The sequence below is a fragment of the Podarcis gaigeae genome (genome assembly GCF_964106915.1).
Source record: "Podarcis gaigeae genome assembly, chromosome: 14".
Lineage (NCBI taxonomy): Eukaryota > Metazoa > Chordata > Lepidosauria > Squamata > Lacertidae > Podarcis > Podarcis gaigeae.
The window spans coordinates 43427087-43450059 of NC_139690.1; the positions used below are offsets into that span (position 1 = coordinate 43427087).

The 22973-nt window shown below is 43.1% G+C and overlaps 2 protein-coding genes across 3 annotated transcripts; one reads left to right on the forward strand and one right to left on the reverse strand.

The window, feature by feature from the left end:
• Positions 1-872: 872 nt before the first annotated feature.
• On the reverse strand, positions 873-16789 carry PMS2 (PMS1 homolog 2, mismatch repair system component). The gene is made up of 15 exons (XM_083711473.1): positions 16535-16789; positions 15686-15825; positions 15317-15403; positions 13803-13905; positions 13382-13565; positions 12101-12268; positions 11597-11694; positions 10649-10748; positions 10378-10462; positions 9436-9588; positions 7463-8330; positions 6758-6925; positions 4916-5016; positions 2180-2349; positions 873-1986 (listed from the first exon to the last, which is right to left on the reverse strand). The coding sequence occupies exons 1-15, from the start codon at positions 16552-16554 to the stop codon at positions 1843-1845; spliced, it is 2589 nt and encodes an 862-aa protein (XP_083567599.1). The 5' UTR covers positions 16555-16789; the 3' UTR covers positions 873-1842.
• Positions 16790-17024: 235 nt separating this feature from the next.
• On the forward strand, positions 17025-22676 carry AIMP2 (aminoacyl tRNA synthetase complex interacting multifunctional protein 2). Of its 2 annotated transcripts, none has more exons than XM_083711747.1 (4): positions 17025-17148; positions 18922-19128; positions 20603-20834; positions 22140-22676. In XM_083711747.1, the coding sequence occupies exons 1-4, from the start codon at positions 17038-17040 to the stop codon at positions 22523-22525; spliced, it is 936 nt and encodes a 311-aa protein (XP_083567873.1). In that variant the 5' UTR covers positions 17025-17037; the 3' UTR covers positions 22526-22676. The 2 variants fall into 2 exon arrangements, with proteins under 2 accessions (XP_083567873.1, XP_083567872.1); XM_083711746.1 differs by having other exon boundaries at positions 17058-17289.
• Positions 22677-22973: the final 297 nt, after the last annotated feature.

A 22973-nucleotide genomic window follows, 5' to 3' on the forward strand; every position in this document is an offset into this window, starting at 1 on the left:
TTTCAGTGGACCAATCTTTTCGAGGTGTGTGTGAAACTATAAACTTGTGAATTGCACACTGCTGCTTTTCAGATAGCTGAAATTTGTACAAGTTGAAGATTTATTATTTTCTTACCCCAGCCCAAGTTAATCTCATAATGTTCTTTTCATTCACACCGGCAAAGAATAGCATTTCCTGTCTTGCCTTATTTGCTTCATAAATTGAGATTTAGCTACCCTAGCCTCCTTTTGGCATTTCAATTAAGCTCAACCGTTTGCACATATACTTTTTATTAAATTTATATCCCACCCCAAAGAAGCTAAAGGTGGCAAACACTCAGGCAATAAAACAATTAGAACAGGGATCAGCAAACTTTTTCAGCAGGGGGCCGCTCCACTTTCCCTCAGACCTTGTGGGGGGGGGTGGACTATATTGGGGGGGGGGAATAAATGAATTTCTATGCCCCACAAATAACCCAGAGATGCATTTTAAATAAAAGCACACATTCTACTCATGTAAAAATACCAGGCGGGCCCCACAAATAATCCAGAGATGCATTTTAAATAAAATGGCACATTCTACTCATGTAGAAACACGCTGATTCCCAGACCATCCACAGGCTGGATTTAGAAGGCGATTGGGCTGGATCCGGCCCCCGGGCCTTAGTTTGCCTACCCATGAATTAGAACATCTAAAATTAACTCCCAACAAATGCAGACTCTATTCGAAAGGCTTGCTGAAAGAGGGAGGTAACACTGAAAAGGGAGAGAGACAGCATCTAACATTTAACAGGAGGGAATTCCAAAGGACAGGTGCCATAAGACAAAAAGCAAGATTTTCCCCACGGTCAGTGTCTGGGTAAATGAAGATACTGAAGACACACCACAACGAATTCTTTAGGAAAATCATTTAATGAGAAAGCTGGAGAACGTTCATTTCTGGTTTTTAAAAAAATATTTTAAATATATATCTGCTATAAAAACAAAAGGCCATCCATAATAAGAACGTATGTACACAAATCCTTTCTATATACAAGTTATTTAATAAAAGGAAACTGTTTTTAGCAGTGAACCTACACTAATATAAATGACCAGCAGATCATTCCGTAATAGATTAACCAACCAGGGCAGAGCTGCCCCAACCCAGTGGGCAGGAAATACAGTTTCTTGGGTTCTCAAGATTATTAGGCATTGAACTACTCTGGATAACCACCAAGGGAAACACCACAAATTGCCTCCTACCGTCCCATAATTTTGAGACAATTGTCTGGTGCTTAGGACAAAGTATCTCAGTCTCCCAAAATGCTCCTTCGCTTTTTGTTCACCTACAGGGCAGGTGAAAAGGAACTGCGGGGGGGGGGGGACCCTGAAGGGAGAAACCTAATTCCTCCCTGCCTCACATGTAGTTTGATGTAGACCAAAGGTAGCAACATAACTCAAACCAAGCCTTAATCCATAGAAACAGGTTCTGGCTTGATCTTTTGTTCTAAAAGGGTAGTAAGAGGTGTTGCAGGACTTAATGACAGTCCACCTGCACAGGGATAAGGGGAGACACCATGGATCTATGCCAGCGTCGTGATAAAACATTTGCAGAGATCCAAGGATCGTGGGGTTTGGTGCATGGTGGGAGTTTCAAGAGATGAGCAGCTATAACCTCAGTTACACACACTTAGTTGCCACAGCATAGTCACTTTGCCCAGCTAGTAGTTTATTTCTTGAACATCATGGTAAGCTTGATCTTTTGTGCTGCAAAGGGAGAAAAAGACTTTCGTGATAAATCACAATCCTATAAAAGAGGTCTCAATAGCATCCACCAATGGAATAAATGCTAAATATGTCCTAACGAACGTGCATAAAGGTTCGTTATTCTTGTGAAATCAGATCTAGATTGGCTATATGGCGTATGGTAGGTCTTCCGTGTGGGCAATTCCAAGGGTGCTCAATCTCACCCATGTGGGTGACGAGTTTCTTCATCTCATTTGCATTAAGCGCTGTTCCAACCATCACCTGTAGATGAAAAATAAAATGTTAAAAGTCTCATGAGGGTCAGTACTACCATTTTTGGTTGACATACTTTACTTCCTTAATCTTAAAAAAGGAAGTCCCCTCTTATGTCCCGTTATCCAGTAAGCAGCTTTGAGCGTTATTTTAATAGAAAAGCAAGAAATAAACATGAAACCGCCAACGGATTAATACTTACAGACTTTCTACATGCTCGAGAAGCGAACATCTGTCTTACTCTGGAAGGCCTGCACATCACTCCAGGGCAGTCGCTTAACATGAAGATTAACTCCTCTATATCTTGTGGACCAAAAGTCCAGTTTTTGCTTGTAGGTAAAGAAATGAGTTTAACTCTTTGGGTAGCAGGAGCTGAAAGGTTTTAAATGAATGATTTAATAGCCCTTTTATCACTGTAAGGATAGGAGGGGGAATTTTTACATTGTTTACTCCACACTTTTCATGCTTACATTTTAAAAATGCCAAAAGTAAATGAAACATTCCCACTTGTAATCTAAAACCTGAAATTTAGATTTTTTAATCGTTTGCTCTTAATGCAGCAAGAGCATCTGATGTTGCTCTGCAAATGTAGATCTTCATCTCTGTGTGTGATTAAGCTGATGACTGATTGATTGATTGATTGATTGATTGATAGAATTTAAATCTGCCCTATACCCAGAGGTCTCAGGGCAGTTCACAGAACAAAATCAAAATATAAAACCACTATATATATATATCTCTACACACACACTCACACATATACATATATACACACACACACATATATATACACACACACACACACACACACACATATACACACACACGCATATATATATATATATATATATATATACACATATATACACACACAGACACACACTATACACACACACACACACACACACACACACACACACACGATCAAAATAGAAACAACGACCCAATAACACACCCACCCTGATTAAGGCAGCTGTTGAAAAGATGGAGCGTGTCTCAAAAATAATTTTAAAATTTAATCATTTCTACTTTCATGTTACGATTTCTAATTTTTAAAATGCAGAGCTGAAAAACGGATGCATGAAGAATTAAGGGCATTCGTAACACATGGGCCCTGATGCAGTTAGGTGCAACTTTGGTCACGACACCAATATCGGACAAACAGGAAGCACAACTGTTTCACTTCCTCTCCTTTCTCCTCTCTCTCTCTCATGTCTAAAATAGAACCTTTCACACCCCAGGCCTCCAAAGATGAACGCTGCCCCACCTTCACAAGCCTGCATACCTCCCTGCCTCATAACACTAGAACTTGTGTTCTTACGCTCAGGTCCTGCTTACGGGCCTCCCATAGGCATCTGGTTGGCCACTGTGAAAACAACATGGTGGACTTTGATGGGCCATTGGCCTGATCCAGCAGCCTCTTCTTATGAGAGTAGGAGGTAAAGGTAAAGGGACCCCTGACCATTAGGTCCAGTTGTGGCCAACTCTGGTTGTTGTGCACTCATCTCACTTTATTGGCCGAGGGAGCCGGCGTTTGTCTGCATACAGCTTCTGGGTCACATGGCCAGCATGACTAAGCCGCATCTGGCGAACCAGAGCAGCGCGCGGAAAGGCCGTTTACCTTCCCCCTGGAGCGGTACCTATTTATCTACTTGCACTTTGACATGCTTTCGAACTGCTAGGTTGGCAGGAGCAGGGGCCGAGCAACGGGAACTCACCCCGTCGCGGAGATTCGAACTGCCGACCTTCTGATCGGCAAGTCCTAGGCTCTGTGGTTTAACCCACAGCGCCACCCGCGTCCCTGAGTAGGAGGTAGGAACTGTTAATACTAACAGATTTCTTACCAGCCATTCCCCATGAGGTCCCAAGGTGGATTACAATTTAAAAACCCAATATTAAAGTTCATTTTAAACATCAAAGCACTGCTTCAGACAGTAAAGAGAGATGTGGAAAACAGAAAGCACAAGGCAGAACATTTCCTGGGTTTTTTGCATGAATATCACAGTGGAGAGGTTGCACTCCAGACTATTACTATAGCAACATGGGAGCTGCTTCCCTAGTCTTGCTTTATTCCATAGCAACATGAAAGGTCTATAACGCTCAAGTTGACAACTGCTCACGAGGATGGAGACCACTACTGTGGCATAGCGTGGGTTGTCAGCACCCGGGGCAAGGCAAGTAATTTGCACCCCCTAACCCGTGGATTTGCGCCGCCTAACCCGTGGATTTGCGTCCCCCTAACCCTAACCCCCAGATGTTGTGCCCGGTGCAGCCGGCCCCCCCTGCACCCCCCACACTACGCCACTGTGTGGGAAGGAACCATAGCCCTGGGCCCACCTACTTGGTTCCTTTGTCTATACTGCATAAACTCTGTGAGCAGAAAACCCCAAGGCATTGCTAAGAAAAAAGAATAATTTCTATTAGGATGTAAAGCTGATGAAAGTAAGACCAAGGAATTTCCAGAAGTGTAGCGTAGCTCCGGGGCTTTTTTTCAGGGCAGGAGCAATGACATTTGCCAGAGCACCATAACTCACAGGCTTTTCTTGCTCTGGCAAGTGAAAGCAAACAAGATTTTGAAGTTTCATTTACAGGAAGAAAACAATGAAGCAGAGGCTAGATACGTCTTTCCTTTCCTTTGATGGGGTTCCTGACTTCATGGTAGCGGTGTAAGTGGTACCTTTGCAAGATTGCTTGCATTTCAGCTGGGTGAAAAATGCTCAGTGTGTTCTACAAGTTGAACCAATGCAGTCCAAAGTAATCCCTACTTACTTGCCACATAGCTGGATGGAGATTACTCCCAAGGACCTATGCAAACAATTGTTGCATACTATACACTGCTCCTGCTTTTCAGTGGTGTCGGAGAGAAAGAGACAGCAACCACCACTTGGGCAGATCTTTGTACCCTAGATATTAGCATCCCATTTAGGCGGAAACTCACCATCTTCATCAATAACAAAATCAAATCCATTTTTTCTGAAAATTTCCAGGTTTTCCATTAAAATGCTTTCGCTTACAGCCGTTAAGTTAAGATTCTGAGGCCTGAAATAATGGGAGACATTGAAAAAAGAATGGGGTGTGAAGTTAGTGTGACAAGTGTTTATCTTGATACATTCTGGCAAAGGTTAGGCCCCACCTGATACATTTAAAGCAGTCTCATGCCACTTGGGTACTGTAGTTTAAGGGTGCTGGGAATTGTGGGGAGACCCCTGTTCCCCACCAACCAATCCCAGACTTCCCTGAAGAGGGCTTGTTAAACCACACTGGGAATTGTAGCTCTTAAACTACAGTTTCCACAACTCTTTAGGGAAAGCCATGACTCTGCTTAAATGGTATACAGTGGTACCTCAGGTTAAGTACTTAATTCGTTCCGGAGGTCCGTTGTTAACCTGAAACTGTTCTTAACCTGAAGCACCACTTTAGCTAATGGGGCCTCCTGCTGCTGCCGCGCCGCTGGAGCATGATTTCTGTTCTCATCCTGAAGCAAAGTTCTTAACCCGAGGTACTATTTCTGGGTTAGCGGAGTCTGTAACCTGAAGCGTATATAACCCAAGGTACCACTGTAGTCTCCTTTAAATGAATAAAGCAGATGGGATCCAAAAGCTCCTCCAAAGATCAGATGGAGATATTTTAATATACATCCAATGAAATGCTTTTTACTACTATATTTTTCCCCTCTTCTTTTTTATGAAGTTCAGAGGGGAAAGGGGGTTTGAGTAAGCCAAGCCTAATCTCAAATGTATCAAAAGACCATCCTCACATTAATCTTAGCATTCATAAGAACTTTGAATACAAGGACAGCTAAACTTCTTTTTAAAAAGTTATTTAAAATGCTGTAAAACCCACCATAACCTGTGGCCAATTTTCAATTCAAGCCCGACTACTAAGTACCTAAGGCAAGCAGCCCCAAACTCAACCCTCCAGATGTTTTGGGACTACAATTCCCATCATCCCTGACCACTGGTCCTGTCAGCTAGGGGTGATGGGAGTTGTAGTTCCAAAACACCTGGAGTTTGGGGATGCCTGACATAAGGGGCTCAGGACACAGGTTCATGGGACATATTTGCATATGCTAATTTATAGATAACCCCTGAGAAATTAAGATGGAGGGCTGCTGGTGCCTCAACTTGCAAAGTACTTGGCAGTGGACCCAGACACCTTATAAGCAAAGTAAAGCACAAACAAAGGCTTTAAAAAGTGAGGCGGGAGGAAAAAGAGCCCCAGGGACTCCCATAAAGAACCCTTTTATGAGTCCTAACATACACCCCTCCCCCCTATAAATCAGCTTGCATCCAAAGGGTTTGTTACCTTTGTTAGCTGTTTCCATCCCAAGTATGTGCTTCTTTAAACAGCCACAAGCTAAAAATATGTTTATCCAATCACTGCCATTCAGCTAGTACAGTGGTACCTCGGGTTACATACACTTCAGGTTACATACGCTTCAGGTTACAGACTCCACTAACCCAGAAATAGTACCTCGGGTTAAGAACTTTGCTTCAGGATAAGCCAGTGGCACGGCAGCAGCAGGAGGCCCCATTAGCTAAAGTGGTGCTTCAGGTTAAGAACAGTTTCAGGTTAAGAACAGACCTCTGGAACGAATTAAGTACTTAACCCGAGGTACCACAGTACTTAGTATTTCTACCCCACTCTTCTGCTCCCTGAACACCCAGAGCAACTCCCAAGGAAGCTCTACCACGCAATAAAAAAGCAATGAAACTGGTACCAACGATAGGGCCTTCGTTAACTGCACTGAGCGGCCGGCTGCTCATCTTGGGACACTTACGTGATCAGCTTCTGCCCCTGCAGAACAGTGTGCTCTTGCAACATCTCAAAGTTGTACTTCTCATCTGACGCATGTTGGTCAATGATGAAGAGGTCCGAGTTCAGCTTGGCTATTATAAACCCTAAATTGAACTGGCCGATTATGTCCATTTTAGCAAACATCTCTTTCCTGTATATAGGGAAAGGGTGGGGAAAGCAGGTTAAAAATGTGTTTACATTTTAGGGCAGGGGAGCTAGCAGCCCTTTAAGTTCCCTGAAAAGGTAAAGGACCCCTCACAATTAAGTCCAGTCGCGAACGACTCTGGGGTTGCGGCGCTGAGGGAGCCAACGTTTGTCTGCAGGTTTTTTTGGGTCATGTGGCCACCTGCCTAAAAGACTAGCAACTCGCTCCAGAAAGTTACAGTGAGCATCACAGTGAGTTGTGAAAAGCTCTCTCTGTCACCTCATGATCAAGGACAGATGTGTAAACAGCATTGCCCAGCTGTCCCTCAAGCAGAGTATATGGGAGCCTGGGAAGAATTTTGCATGGGAACCTAAGATGGAAAGCTGTGTCTCACAGTGCAAAGCAAAGCAAAGTTTCACCTACTCTACAGTGAGGATTTCCTGGTCACTACAAATATTCCAGATGTACCACCCCAATTCCTTTCAAGTCAAACAGATACCATTGCTTTGCCAATGGAGGAATTTAAAAGGCACGGTCAAATACCTTATTTCTTTTCTTAATTCGTCTTCTGCTGTTTTATTTTCTCCAGGGCTAATTTTTGCCCTGAATTTTCTGAATTTTAGCGCTGCTTCTTTCTTCTCCTGTTCCTGGCTTAGCTTCTTTACCCTGTCCACCAGTGCGCTCAGAGAAAACTCCAACGGTACAGTTTTCTTCTCCAGTTCCACAGGTATGTCGTACTGTGATAGGACTGAAGAACCCCGGTCATTCTCAGTCTTTGACAGAGTGGCCACCTGAGAAAGGTGCTGGCTCATCTTAAAACGTTTCATTTTGGGGGGTGAACTGTCTGCCTGCTGGGATAATTGGCTCTCTTTGCTTTGGTTCAATTTGCATTCAGCTCCCCAGAAATCTCCCCTCGTCTCAAGACTGCCACTTTGAACTTCTCTGAAAATCGGGAAATCTTCAAGAGGTGAGCCAATTGCGTTTTCACAGCTGGAACAGCTACCATTTTCTGGCGTGCTTAAACCCACTTCCGATTCTGCTGAGGTGCTCCCACAACCAGAATCTCTATCTTCTGCCGATTTCTTGAGTTTTTTGCCCGAAAGCATGAATATACTGGGATCCTCCTCACTTCCACACTTCGCCTCTTTGCTGGAGCCAGTCTTCTTATTTGGAGAATCCAAAATGCTAAAAAATGCCGGAAGTTCTTTCTGCAAAGAGGAACTTTGTTGACGTTTGGCATTTTCAACGCCATGAAAACGGGCCTTTTTCACTTGGTGGAGAGAAAATGATTCCCTAAGTTTGGCAACAGTGATTGCTGTTTTTTCTTTTGCACTCAGATTCTGAGAGGAGGAGCCACGCAAGGTTTCCAAGGCAGGGCTTTCTGCCTCTTCTTGAAGCACTGTGAAATTTCCTAAGAAAGGGTGAAGAGAGGAGAGTTTTAAATTGCAATTTAAAAATCAACCCACAGGAATAAATCAAGGCCCCAATAGAGAACTCCGAGGCTCCATTTAGAGAAAGAACAGTGAGAGCAGGGGTGGGGAAATGGATCTGGCCAGCCAGCTGGATCCTAGATCCCCCCAACCCCAGTGGATCACTCTGACAGTTGGATGGAGGCCTGCCCAATTGTCAATCACCTGACTTCACGATGACATTGGGTGACAAAATTTTCTTTGTAGTGTGGCAAGCTATGCTACAAAAGGAAATCCAAGTCAAGTTAGGCTTGAAGTCACCACTGATCAGCTGTGCAGTGGAGTTTCCCATTGGGAACTTGGTCTTGCAGTTAATCCAGCAGGCTTGCAGTCACCATCAATTGACACTGATAACAATTGGGAGTGTACTTTAAGGCTCCAGATTGTGCACCGCCCACCACTTCTCTAGGTAGAGGTAAAGGGACCCCTGACCATTAGGTCCAGTCATGGACGACTCTGGGGTTGCGGCGCTCATCTCACTTTATTGGCCAAGGGAGCCGGCGTACAGCTTCCGGGTCATGTGGCCAGCAGAACTAAGCCGCTTCTGGTGAACCAGAGCAGCGCACGGAAACGCCATTTACCTCCCTGCCGGAGCGGTACCTATTTATCTACTTGCACTTTGACGTGCTTTCGAACTGCTAGGTTGGCAGGAGCAGGGACCAAGCAACGGGAGCTCACCCTGTCGCGGGGATTCGAACCGCCGACCTTCTGATCGGCAAGTCCTAGGCTCTGTGGTTTAACCCACAGCGCCACCCGCATCGCACGCCGCCACTTCTCTACTTGGACAATAACACATCAAGTTTGGAGCAAGCAGATGTGACTCAGGGAAAACAGCTTAGCAGGCCAAATTGGGACCCATCTTGTGAAAATGCCAAGCTCCATTTCACAAACAGCAGACAGAAATCATTGACACCTCATGCCTTGTCCGTGTAGTGTCGTGTAGCCGAACACACTCAGTTGAACCAGCCCGTTAACAATGCACTTTAAAAAAAGCATAATTATCCACTTAGAAAGGGAGATGGTTTAAAAGGCTGGTGTCATTCCTACCTTTAATATCTGGCAATGTATGGTTGACGATGAGTTTGTTAACATCACTGCCAAACATTCCCAACATTGAAGTCTTTAGAGTCGCCAATAGAAGTTTCTCTTCCTGCAACATTATTTGCCTTTTGTCGGGTGTCACATTGATGTCAACACATTCTAAAAACAAAGACATAAAATGATATTGGCTTGGTTCACATGTAACATTTAGTCATGGTTTTCTTAAGCGAAGCCACGGCATGTTTAACAAATGAATTAACCGAAAGCTGTCCTGCAGACAAAAAACAAGTGAACTATGCCTTGTCTCTCCAAAAACTTCTAGCAACTTTTTGCCTCGTGCCTTCGCAATTTGGTGAGCATCTGGGTGGACAAACAAACCATGATTAAGGAAGGGTGTTAGGTGAATATGCAGCTCCAAGCTCTAGTTAAAACAAACTAAAGTTCATTAGTAAACAACAAACCATGGCTTCATATTGTGATTTGTTAGCAGGGAACAAGCCAGTTCAGGCACTTCGCCCCAGTTTAGAAGATTTCTTATCAACAGGGTAAATTTTAAGACTAATGCACTTCAGAGTGTAGAGATTATGTATCAATATACATCATAATCTGAAAAAGCAGCACACATTTGCTTGAAGTAGGGTTATCGGCTTTTGAACTAGATTTCTTGCTGCTTTTTATCAGCAGCGGGTAATCTAGCAGCATATCACGGAAAGCTTCACTTGTTGATTTCTGCCTATCAAACCTCTATTAAAAATGAAAGAAGAAAACCAAGCTCTTTTTAAAAAAAAATGGCCTGGTGGCAACCTGGCTTATGAGTATTGGAATTGAGATTTACTGCCAACCGAGTGACGAAGAATCAGAATGTTTATCCCAACTGCTAAACAACAACCGCACACAGAAACATACTTAATCTTTCAAGTTTTTCCTAGAGAAATGTGTGTGACTCACCGGAATTTGCACATATATTAAGAGCCACAAACGGATACTGGTGTCTGTTGTAGATGTGGTACACTTCATTCACAACTTTGGAAACCTGTCCAGAAAAGAAGAAGGTGTTGCAGACAGACTGCTATTTGCGCTCGCTGCAATTCAATCTGCATTCTTAAAAAGCTTCGTTGCGCCATTTCCATGGCACAGTGGGTGGAAAGGCAAACTACAGCTCGAAGGCTGTAAAAGCGAAGAACGAAGGCATTGTGTGTGTTGCGAGAGAGAGCCATACCTTGCCTGCATCACAGGGCCGCTGGTTGATAAAGAAGAACTGCCTGTCTGTGGTACTTCTTCCGACACCATGATCGCAACGGGAAACAAAGCCTGTGATACTGATCAAAGAAAATATGTCAAGGATATGGTTCCAAAGAAGAAAAGCATAGAAGCTGTGCAATTTGACACACTTTTCTTTCTTTCTTTCAAAAAGACTAAAGCTGAGGTTTGTGGGGTTGCCTAGCTACCACAGACTCGCACACCAGCAAATCTGTCACCAGTTCTCAATGGGACTTTCATCCTGGGAAAGGAGAACCTCCAGCAAACTTCTCACTCACTGCTGAACGAGTGAGGAAGCTAAGCACTTTTGCCAGGTACACTGGCTTTTTAAAAAAAATAAAAGATGAGCTTTTAATTCCTGGGTCCTTCTTCAAAAGTTCTCAAACTTTGTCACAGCAGGTCTACACATATCAGACAATAACTATCCACACATCCTTAAATATAAAAGATAAACGGATTACAATATTTATTCCTTTTTTATTATTCAGCTGCCCTTGAACTGTGGGGAATGACTATTCCAAGCTGAATATCTTGACATGCCCAACACAGCTTTGTACACCCGCCAGAGAACCCAGAACTTCGACCAGGAAGCTTGTGGGACTCATTTTACTTAAGCCTAATTTAGTATATCTTTGCCCTAAACGCTTAAAATGATAACGCAATAATTTTCATGCAGTCTCCTTGATTGGTTCCAGGTGGCAAGGAAGACTAATAGATGTGACTGACACACCTTAAAATTGTAGAGCTGAATGGTTAAGGCCGTGATCCTAAACATATCTACTCCGAGGTCCCACTGAATTCAGTGGGCATTACCCTCATGTAAGGAGGGATTTAGGATTTACAGCCTAAGCCAATTAAACATAGGGAACCTGCATAGACTGTGAGGTACGTACACTCTTCTACTTACGTATAAAAATTGGCTGGCATATCAGAAACATTCAGGCCGTATTCTTCACAGACAGCATCACTAGGGGGTAGCTGAATGAAAGGAACCAAGCTCTGCACCTGGAAATAAGTGGTAGTTGATGGAACTTGCTTCTCCTTCCCAGCCACTGCCCAAAAACCAAAGGTTCATATACCAGCACACGGCTGCTTGGAAACTGTAAACAGCCCCACGCTTCTCTTTAAGCCTCTGGTTTTTTGAGGTTTAAGGAACAGGGCTGCTGTCAAAGGGCTTTCAAACAGCTCCATGCTGCTCTTTGAAGGCCCAATATTCTGGGCTTCAAAGCACAGCACCACCACCCAATGTCACTAGGACAACTTTCTTTCCATTGTTAACTGTACAAAGCATTAACTGTGCAAGAGTAGAAGTACCCGTTGCATTAGTTCACTGCAGTAGCAGCAGCAGCAACAACCGTACGACTAGTAGTTGTAACAATACGGATGATGATAATAATAATAACAGTAATACCTGCTTTTGTCCAAATATTGCTCCAATGTTTTCTTTTAAGTTTGAGCTCCCACTGGTGCACACCACAGCTTGCTTCTTCCCTTGGCCAACCTGATTGGTGCAGTTAATACGAACTCCTGTTGAAATGATACAGTATGCTTGTAACACGTGAACCATTTTTGCATACTCCTGGCAAAAACAAAGAGATAATGATGATTTTCCAGTGACTACGTAATGAAGCATGCTTACACAGACTATGTGTGATCGCTGACATTTCCCTCCCACTTCAAAACACCTTTTAATTCATGGCTTATTATCCTACCTCATCATATAGAATATAACAACACAATAATGAGGGCTGGTGAATAGAAGTGGTTAAAAGACTAAGCCTCCCACTTAAACCTGCATCTGTCATGAGCTTGCAAGATAGCTTGTCTAAGGCTATCATATTCTCAATCTCTGGCCTACAACTGCAACATGGAGAATAGTACTGACCTACCTTAAAGGGTTGTTTTAGGAATTACCACACTATAAGCACATGTGAAGTACATTGAACACTAAAGCACTATATAAACTAAAAATAGTTATTACTATTGCCATTACCAGGCAAAGCCTCTTCTCTTTACCCAGGCTTTTGGCCTCTTTTAGTGTGGTGGCATCTGTAAGTCCTGCCTTTTATCTGCATAGCTGTGTTTTTAATTTTTTATTTGAGGTTCTTAATTGGTTTTAACGTACAGTGGTGCTCTGCAAGACGAATGCCTCGCAAAACGAAAAACTCGCTAGACGAAAGAGTTTCCCGTTTTTTGAGGTGCTTTGCAAGACGAATTTCCCTATGGGCTTGCTTCGCAAGACGAAACGTCTTGCGAGTTCTTGCGAGTTTTTTTTCTTCCCCCCCCCTTTTTCTAAGCCGCTAAGCCGTTAATAGCGCTAATCCGCTAATAGCCGTGCTTCGCAAGATGAAAAAACCGCTAGACGAAGAGACTCGCGGAACGAATTAATTTCGTCTTGCGAGGCACCACTGTAAGTTGCTTTGGGTCACTCTGAGAAAAACGACTAACAAGTGTAATAATAAAAATGATAATGATCAACATTTATTTATTTTTCATCTACTAGGCATATCTGTGAAGGAAGGAAGGTGGTGTCTACTCAGAACTAGTTTCTTGTTTATTTTTGGATCCGTCCCATCTGACTTTACCATCTGGTAAAGGAACACCTTTATTCACTTCCTCCAATGGCCCTTGCCTTCGTTAGGATCTCTTACATTCATTCTTAAAAACAACATTACTAGTAAGCTGCTCCTACCTTCTTAATGTTGCGCTGAAATTCTTTATGTCGTACCGGCAAGGTGTAAAATAACTGCTGCACACTGACAGTTGTCCCCTGTTGTCGTGGGCAGGGGGTCCTCAGAGTGATTTTCCCACTGTGGTCAAATACCAAGCGTGTGCCAACCTTTGCAGATTTGTGACAAGTAATGATGGAAACTTCACTGGAGGAAAAGAACAAATAAATGCTACAGGGGAACAAAAGCTTCCAGGAGTTAAAAAACAAAACCCACCCCGCATTTAATGCCAACAATTTTAAATTGTAAAAACTTGCTTCTTTTAAACTTGGGCTCCCATTCTGCTCAAAGATACTTTGAGAATGGGAATGGGAAAGGACTGTGGTATAAGATGTACCAACTGCTCTGGTTAGAGCTCTGCACTTAAGCAGAGAGGAATCCTACCTCAATGCACACAGGGAACTCAGAGCTTCACCTCGAAAGCCAAACGTTTCAACACGTGTAAGGTCAGAAAAGTCTTGTATCTTAGAAGTATAGTGTTTCAGAGCTGGAAAAATAAATGGTAAGATAAAACAAGTAGACATTCAGCTGTATTTTGTATAATATTACCTACCATAAAATAATTAAAACAATTGATCCAAGGCTTTATTGCTTTATATCCGTGATGTGGTTTGGCATATGTTTAATTATTGGTTTGCAAATAACATTGTATTCCCCACAGTAAGTTCCATAAGACCATCAAGTCCAGAGTCTAAAACATTTGCAGGGAACTTGAACTACAACCCCCATCACCTCTAGCCACTGACTATGCTTGCTGGGGCTGATGGGAGTTGTAGTTCAACAACATCTGTAGGGCCAAAAATATGCCACACCTGGTTTGAGATTACCTAATTTTAGACTCTGGAGTTAATGGACTTGTATGCCCTGCCTCTTCTTTAAAGATGGCAACATGCATTATTTCAAAATGTGGTAAGCCATCCCTGCTCTGCTTGAGGACCCTCCTGCTTTTTCTTCTGAGTGGACCTTGGACTTCTGCCCAAAAATATTCCCTGATGGCACTGCCAATTCTCAAGCCACTCAGAAATCAAGTCTGCTTCTTCCCAGTCAACCAATGTCCCACTCATCAACACTGGTGAGAAGCCCAGACTTCTCTCATCACCTGGAGTGGCAGTGTCAAAAGACAAAACTGTCTTTACTCAAAAACCTAGTCAAGGAAACTGTTATAACTGCAACAGTAGGGCTCATTCAGTTTGCATCTTAAGAGTTAATTCTGCTGTCAGTCAGTTGAGCAAGTGGAGGTGGAGGTAGCATGTGCCTTGATTGGCTGTGAGATATATGGAGTTTTTCCTCCATATATCTGGTTTAATGTTTCTGTACTGAGTACAAGGACTCAAGAAAAAAAGACAAAGCCTCTCTGTTTCTTCCTCTGAACTTTACATACACTATTGTTCAGTAAAGTGCTATCAAGATTTCTTTTCTCACTAGACTCTGTCATTTAAGTGACTTTGCTAGCAAAAGCAATAAGGAGGGACAGGAAGTAGTGGAGACAATTTCCTTTCTGCTACTTTCCCCCAATCCAACTTCTACCCCACAATTCACATAAAAGATACACTCCACCGAACTCTCTGTTCTGTTGAGGTCAAACCTATTCATCTGTGGCTCTCAACTCTCTCGCTACATTATATAGAAGACTTGAAAAGTTTTATTTCAAGGGTGAGATATATAGTCATTAAACAAACATTTCTAAGGATGACAAAAGTACTGCTGCCAAAGTAAATGGTTTTTTAAATGCAGCTTTGCTGTGCATGTGATATGACCTGGCTGTATGTTTTTTGCTTTTCGCCATAAACATGAATCTGGAAAGTAAAATTGATTCTGAGAGTATATTAATAGCTTCTCTTAACCAAACTGATCTGACAGATTTGCATATAGAAAACGAGGCATGAAACAAAGCTTACTCAAGCCTGCGAAGTTCTCTTCTTCTACACCACAACCGTTATCAGAAACTTCAATAAGGTCTGCTCCATAATCTTTAAGTTTCACTTCTACAAATTGTAAAGAATATTTGTCACATAACAATTACAAAGCATCACCACAATTTTGCCACATACAGGTTTACAGCAGTGAAGGGATTTCTATACATTTTCCTTTTAACATTCAAAATGTATGTCAGGGCACTCTTAGTCGAACATGGTTTTTTATTATGGTACTTCTGTTCTCTTTTCCATTTGTAAAAGCTGCCAGTTTGCAGACATGCATGTGCAAACACCAACATAAGCAACATGCTAATAAGATTGCTAAACACGCGCACTTGACAGTAAGCTTACCAACACTGGTAGCACCAGCATCTATGCTATTTTCCACCAGTTCTTTCACCGCAGTACACAGATTCAGCACCACCTGTCCTGAACAAATCCGATGGACAGATTTCTGGTCTATTGGTTTGATAGTTTTAGAAGGCTGGTCCCTGGGGGAAAAAAAACAGAATTGGCTTTCGAGCCCAAAAATTGGTTGAAATAATCCGAACGGCCGGATTTGAGACTCATAAATCAGATCATTATTAACCTTGAAATGAAGAGTCTCACGCTCGACTGGCTAAGATAATCCCGCAGGTTTTTATAGATTGCAATCGCTTTGCTAACGGTTGACCAATTACTTTATACAATTTGTGCTGCATTTGTGATGCTCTATTATTATATTTTACTCACGTTATTGCTTGTTGTGACGTGGGGTTTGTGATTTCAGCTCTCTTGACATAATATGCTGGAGACAGTTCTCTAGTAACACTTCTTTATTAAAGCAAACAAGACTGAGACTTGAGGAGGGGAGAGCTACATTTATAGGGACAGGGAACTAGCTAGAAAGGATACATTTTGGAGGGAACAATATCAGGCAATCACAGTCCTGCCTTTTGGAGGAAACTAATAAGACAGAGGATCCAAATACAGCAGCTTAAATGAACCAATAGTAGCTGTACCCTCTGGAACCAAAAGGCAGTTACTTTACCCTAATGCAAATACAGACAATAATAATACAGATATAAAATCCTTTGACTCAATACACAACATTGCTATTTATTGTTTGCATGCCGCTTCGGGGGTCATGTGAATGAAAAGCGACGTAGAAAAGCAACCACAGGCAATGCAAAACAAGCTGCAACCTTGTCGCGCGCTTACCTAGGAAGAGCCAGCTCCATGGCGTTGCTTCGGGGCTGCTGTTTTTCTCCTTCTTCCTCGGCGGCGCTGAAGTTATTTTTTGTCAAATGTCCAAAATGCAATATGAAAACGACGCCACCCCGTTCATCATAGCGGCATGACTCAAGAGCAAGCACGAAGCTATATAAGCAGCGCCTCACTCAGAACGTCCCCCTCGGAAGTGGCAACTCAAAGCAGCTCACTTCGCGCTGGGCCAGAACAAACTACAGCTCCCATAATTCTTTGCGGGAAGCGCCCGGCCTCTACGCCTCTTCGACCGTACTGCGCAAGCGCGGCCTGCGGTTCCCTCATTAGCGCCGCGCTTGCATCAGATTCTACTCTCCTCAGGCGACGAAGCCAACGGCAGCAAAGAAGCGCCGCCTTTTCCCGCCAGCGGGAACCAATAAGACTTTCGAGGTGTCACCCACCCGGCGTAGGCCAATAGGAAGCGAGGGCGGGGGCGGGTCACGGACGAACGCTCTCCAATGGCAGAAGAGCAGTGGGTGTGGCGCTCGTGCGGGGCGTGGCTGCCTCTGTGCCAGTCAGTCAGTCAGCGAGGAGCCGCCGGCCGGGCAGCCACGATGCCGATGTACAAGGTGAGGCCCTTTCATGGGGGGCCTGGCTCGGCGGCGGTCTTGGCTGAGCACCTTCCCGCCTGCATGTACCGGGTTGGAAATATGCACCGTTGCCCCGAGGGCGGCTCCCCGTCAGCCGCCTCGCCGCCGCTGCTTCACGAGGTAGGAAGGAGGCGGCCCAGAGGCGCCGCGCTCTGAAGCGGGCAGGGTCGGGGGGGGCGGGCGAGGGCTCTCCTTCCTTGGCCTCCCTTCCTAGGCCGCGAGGTGCGGCTCCTCAGCCCGGCCTGGCCGTCTCGGGAGAGGCGCTGGCCAGCGCTTTCACTTTCCCAACCGGAGCTGAGGGAGGTTGTTGCGCCAAGGCCTGAGGCAGCCCAGCGTTGTACTTCCGTGCGGCTGACAGTCCATACGTTTAAATCTCAATCCTTACATTACACAAAGACACACACACACACAAAAAAAAAAACCCCACACCAGGAATCCAGGGAACTGTAGCTTACCCCCTCTCCTCTTCATTGTTGTGAAATGCCCTGAGATCTAGAGAGGAAGGGTGGTATATAAATTTAATCAGTAGTAATAATAATACTAATAGGGACGCGGGTGGTGCTGTGGGTTAAACCACAGTGCCTAGGACTTGGCGATCAGAAGGTTGGTGGTTCGAATCCCCGTGACGGGGTGAGCTCCCGTTGCTCGGTCCCTGCTCCTGCCAACCTAGCAGTTCGAAAGCACGTCCAAGTGCAAGTAGATAAATAGGTACCACTCCGGCGGGAAAGTAAATAGTGTTTCCATGGGCTGCTCTGGTTTGACAGAAGCGGCTTAGTCATGCTGGCCACATGACCCAGAAGCTGTATGCCGGCTGCCTCGGCCAGTAAAGCGAAATGAGCGCCGCAACCCCAGAGTCGGTCACGACTGGACCTAATGGTCAGGGGTCCCTTTACCTTTAATAATAATAATATTATATTGTCAAATGTTTTTGTGTATGCAGCTGAAGCGGGCATATGTGGCTGCTGTTCTTCCAGGGCAGGGCAGGGCAGGGCAGGGCAGGGCAGGGCAGGGCAGGGCAGGGCAGCACAAGTCAGGTGTTCCAAGTTCCTTCTTTCGGAATAGCTTTAGGATAGAGCTGCACTTGACTAAAAGGTTATTTGGGAGTTATTGTAAATGCTACCTCCATATATTGTTCATGGTTGCAGTTGGGTCTCACATTTGTTTTACCTATGCTAGTGGCGAAGGACACAACCAGCCCGCAGGCCTAATAAGGCGTGCCTGGCCATTGTACGCAAAACACACCCACCTGTCAGTTACCTGACAACTTAGGAAATTTTACTCTGCATTTATAGACCACTTGATCACAAATTTCTCTTAAGTGGTTTGCATAATAAAAAGGCCTATGATTGGAGTTCAGGGATCTTTTGCTCTTCAGTCTTAGCACTGAGTAGCATAGCACTAAGATCGGATATAAGCCTCTTGCCCTGTTGTTTAAAGGCAGCAAGCAGTTTCAAAGCATGAAAACTCTGAATTACTTAATATCTACTTGTCAAAATGGCCAGTAGACAGTGGGCCAGATCCAGCGCTACATCTATATCCAGTTTCCCACCTCTATTTCCCACCCTTGACCTGTATTGAACCTTGATATATTGGCAGAGTTCCCATGTGCATGTATGCATAATGATGGATAATACTAGCATAGAGACTTGTAGAGTGTTAAAGCTACAGTGTATGCTGAGGTACATGGGAAATATCCATCTGTTTTACACAATATTAAAACAGCTGAGTGAATACCAATTGAACTTTATTTAGGAGGAAGTTGATCCAGCTCTTCAGGCACTTGAATCCCGCCAGGAGGAGATCTTGAAACGCTTGTATGAGTTGAAAGCTGCTGTGGATGGGCTTTCAAAGATGATCCAAACACCGGATGCAGACTTTGATGCAACAAACATAATCCAAGCAGATGAACACATTCCTTTATCTGCTAGTGCTGCAGAGCTTGACAATTTACTTGGGAAGGCAAGTTCAGATTAACTTTCTCTACACCACAATTCCTGTATATTTTTATAATGACTAATGGAGTAATTAGCATTCAGGCCAACACTCAGAATGATTTATCACTAAAACATAGCTAAAATCCACAGAAGCACCTTGTGATAGGTGGGAGGGGTATAGAATTATTTTAAATCTAGGCTTTAATGAGGTTATTAGCATTCAAGCCACCACTCAAAATGAATTCAGTGAGCAGGGTCTCATTGTTTTAAAACTAAGCTTGATAATAGATCTGAAATATTTCTTAAAGCCAATCATAAAGCAAGCATTTAACAATTCTGGAAACAAACAAAAACTCAGCTTAATTCAGTGGCTTGGTTTCCACATGAGTTGGAAGACATGGTTTGTTTTGTTTAACTGGTTTCTTTGCAGGTCTGAACGCACCCCAGCCAACTAACTGGGTTGTGTCCAATAAAGCAGAATATGAATCTGTATTTTGAACCTGACGTATGGCTGTCTTTTCCTGTTAACAGTGGTTTCTTGTTATGTCTGAGCCCACCATCCTTGTTTAACCCTGGTTTGCTGCAGTTGCTTTGCTTGTCTAAGTTTTATCCTGGTTGGTTCAAAAACTCAAAACAAGCTGTGCCTCAGCATTGTATGCAAATCTGGCCTCTGTTTCAAAATATCAACAAAATAATTAAATAGTAACTGAATCCAGCCAAATAATGATGTAAGATCTTGTGAGACTTGTTAAGAAATTTGTGCCTAGTTCTTTGATTGATACCTAATGGGACAAAATTGGCTTCAAAGTGCAGGTAAAATGCTCCATAACTTAAAAATTGATCTAGTATCTTTTCTTACCTATCAGTTTTGGTTTTGCTGGTTGCATATTGCTTTGTTCGGGCATTTTATGGCCATTATGTTGGATGTGGCTCAAGTTGCTAGTTACTGTGGGTTTTGTATTTTAATATTTTTTTACTTATCAGTTTTATTGTATGATTTTTAAATATATTGAGTGTTTTAAAATAAATGAGAGACTGGTAGATTTGGGCTGGAATGGATTTCCTGTAGTTTTTTGTTGTTTCAGAAATAGAGTTGTTTCCCAAAAGACACATTGATTGCACTGATTTTGAAAGTAAACATTTTTGGGATGCTACTACTAATCATGGGAGATGGAAGCCTCCTTTCCTCTAACTATATCTTCTTTTATTTTAAAAAGTGGAACAAGATTTCTCTTCATGAGCCAGTGCATAAATAGACATCCAGTAACTCTTTGAAAGGTCTGCGACTCTTTGTAGTTCTCAGCTGAACAATTCATCTGGTGGATGTTAAAGGTCGGCTGCCGATTGTAAAAACCTTTTGTAGAACTTCATTGGTTTTGTGTGTCTTGCAGTTAATTAATGAGGGTGTTTGTGTGTTGTGCTAAGCAGGAGTGGGATGTGAATCGATGCATGAATGCGTCACTTGAACAACTTACTAATGGCGGCTTATTTTCCTACAGGACTATGGAGCTCTGAAGGATATTGTGATCAATGCAAACCCTGATCACCCACCACTGTCATTGTTAATACTCCACAGCTTGCTGTGTGAGCGTTATAAGATACTATCAGCTGTTCATACACACTCATCTGTGAAGTGTGTGCCAGAAAATCTCCTGAAATGCTTTGGTGATCAGCCTAAGAAGCAGTCGCGTCATGAGTATCAGTTGGGATTTACATTAATTTGGAAAGATGGTAAGTCCAGCACATTAGGAAAAGGGACGCATTCATTACTGTTAACATGTTACGAGTAGCACACAATTTCTTGATGTCTAATGACAATAAATGTGTATCTGCAGCAAATGGGCCAGCCGCTGGCCATGAATAAATTTGCAACTGGGAAGCTCAACAACTAGTTTGTCCACAACATGGTCATTCTTAGACAACAGAATACATTGTGAGAAGAGCTGTAGTAGATGAGTCACTTCTAGTGCCAATAATAATTCACCTTTAAGCTTTTGTTCTCTTCCTGTATGATGCAGAAGAATCTGATAAGCACACTTACGATGACATCAAATTATGTCCACCCACCTGCCCAATGGGACTCCCTTCTCCCCATGTCCCAAATCTGCTCTGGGTGTTCCCCAAGCACCCACATTTTGGAAGTGCACAGGGAACAGAAGAAGAAGCCCTGTTGCATGAGTTAACTTGTGCTACATTGGACCTCACTTTTCATTTATGCAGGTTGATAGGTCAATAGCTGTACATTGCAGGGAAGATCACTGAGTCTTTCATTCTTTGCTCTTCAAAGGACTTCTGAGAGATTTGAGTAACCTAGTTCCTAGGAATGCAGTTTCAAAAATATTGCTATGAAGCTTCTATTATATAATCTCTACAAGAAAACTAAAGCATCTTAATAACCCTAGTGTGTTTGCTAGCTTCCTCTTAACTGCTCAAATAAACTTACGTTCCATTGTTAGGCAGTTCTTGGTTTTTAGCTACAAGATGAATTAAACTTGCTCTAGTTAAGATGTTTAGCTTAAGTAAAATTGTCAGTTGTGAAAGTAGAAAAGGAGCATGTAATACTCAATGTTTCAAACAATAAAATTAAGTGCTTCTGCTATTATGCTACCTTAACTGACAAAGCCATTTTAAGTTAACGCTGGCCTATGGTGGTGTGTTTGGAAGAAGAAACTAAAAAGTAACACTACACACTGCCTACTTTTTGAAGAAAGCGCATAACACTATAATGTCGAAGCTGGAAATGGCACCAGAGTTATTCCAATTGCCAGGATTGGATTAGGAGGAATCTGTTAGTATGTCTGTTCAGTAATCTCTCATGGGGACATTTCCTAGCAGCTGTAAGTAAAAGGTAGCATGGCTGATTATATGCAAGTATTCTATAAAAATTCAGTATCTTATATAGAAAATCTGGCTAGCAATTAATGACATAATGGGACTTGTTTATAATTGTATTTAATGGTTTGAATGAAATGTATCTGTCTCTTCAAGGTGCCTGCTTTTCTTGTCTAATGTTCTATTGCGTTGTGTTTGTTTCAGTGCCAAAATCCCAAATGAAGTTCAGCATTCAAACCATGTGTCCCATTGAAGGAGAAGGAAATATTGCTAGGTTTTTGTTCTCCTTACTTGGTCAGAAGCACAATGCGGTTACAGCAACTCTGATAGACAGCTGGGTAGATACAGCCATCTTCCAACTGCAAGAAGGGAGCAATAAAGAAAAGGCAGCTGTTTTGCGATCTATGAATGCAGCCCTCGGCAAGACATCCTGGTTGGTGGGCAATGAACTGACAGTAGCTGACGTCGTGGCCTGGTGTGCACTTCAGCAGACAGGGAGCACCAACACTGTTCCAGCCAATGTGCAGAAGTGGCTAAAATCTTGTGAGAATTTGGCACCTTTTAACTCTGTTCTCAAGTTGCTGAATTAAACATGTTCTATAGAAAGGGACACAGTTGAAATATTTTCTATATTTACATGTGTGCTGTGAGCCTAGGTTATATAAAGCCTGTGAATGAAGTTTTAGAAGGCAACTGTCAAAGGTCTTATGTCAATAAAATGCATCACTTGCCCTTTGTGTATATCTTTTAGTGCTTGGTCCCTCTTTTAGAGACAGTACAGTGGTACCTCTGGTTACAAACACTTCGGGTTACAGACTCCGCTAACCTGGAAGTAGTACCTTGGGTTAAGAACTTTGCCCCAGGATGAGAACAGAAATCGCACGATGGCGGCAGCGGGAGGCCCCATTAGCTAAAGTGGTGCTTCAGGTTAAGAACAGTTTCAGGATAAGAACGGACCTCCAGAATGAATTAAGTTCGTAACCAGAGGTACCACTGTACTGTCAACCCATTCATTTATGTACATGACGCCTACGTCTG

Excerpts from the sequence above, each read along its gene's own strand:
- PMS2 (XM_083711473.1), bottom strand. The coding sequence starts at position 16,554 with ATGGAGCTGGCTCTTCCTAG. Across the intron at positions 8,331-9,435 it reads TACATTGCCAGATATTAAAG|GAAATTTCACAGTGCTTCAA; the intron begins GTAGGAATGACA and ends ACCCTTTCTTAG. Across the intron at positions 1,987-2,179 it reads CTCGAGCATGTAGAAAGTCT|GTGATGGTTGGAACAGCGCT; the intron begins GTAAGTATTAAT and ends TTTCATCTACAG.
- AIMP2 (XM_083711746.1), top strand. The coding sequence starts at position 17,134 with ATGCCGATGTACAAGGTGAGGCCCTTTCATGGGGGGCCTGGCTCGGCG. Across the intron at positions 17,290-18,921 it reads CGCCGCCGCTGCTTCACGAG|GAGGAAGTTGATCCAGCTCT; the intron begins GTAGGAAGGAGG and ends AACTTTATTTAG. Across the intron at positions 19,129-20,602 it reads TTGACAATTTACTTGGGAAG|GACTATGGAGCTCTGAAGGA; the intron begins GCAAGTTCAGAT and ends ATTTTCCTACAG.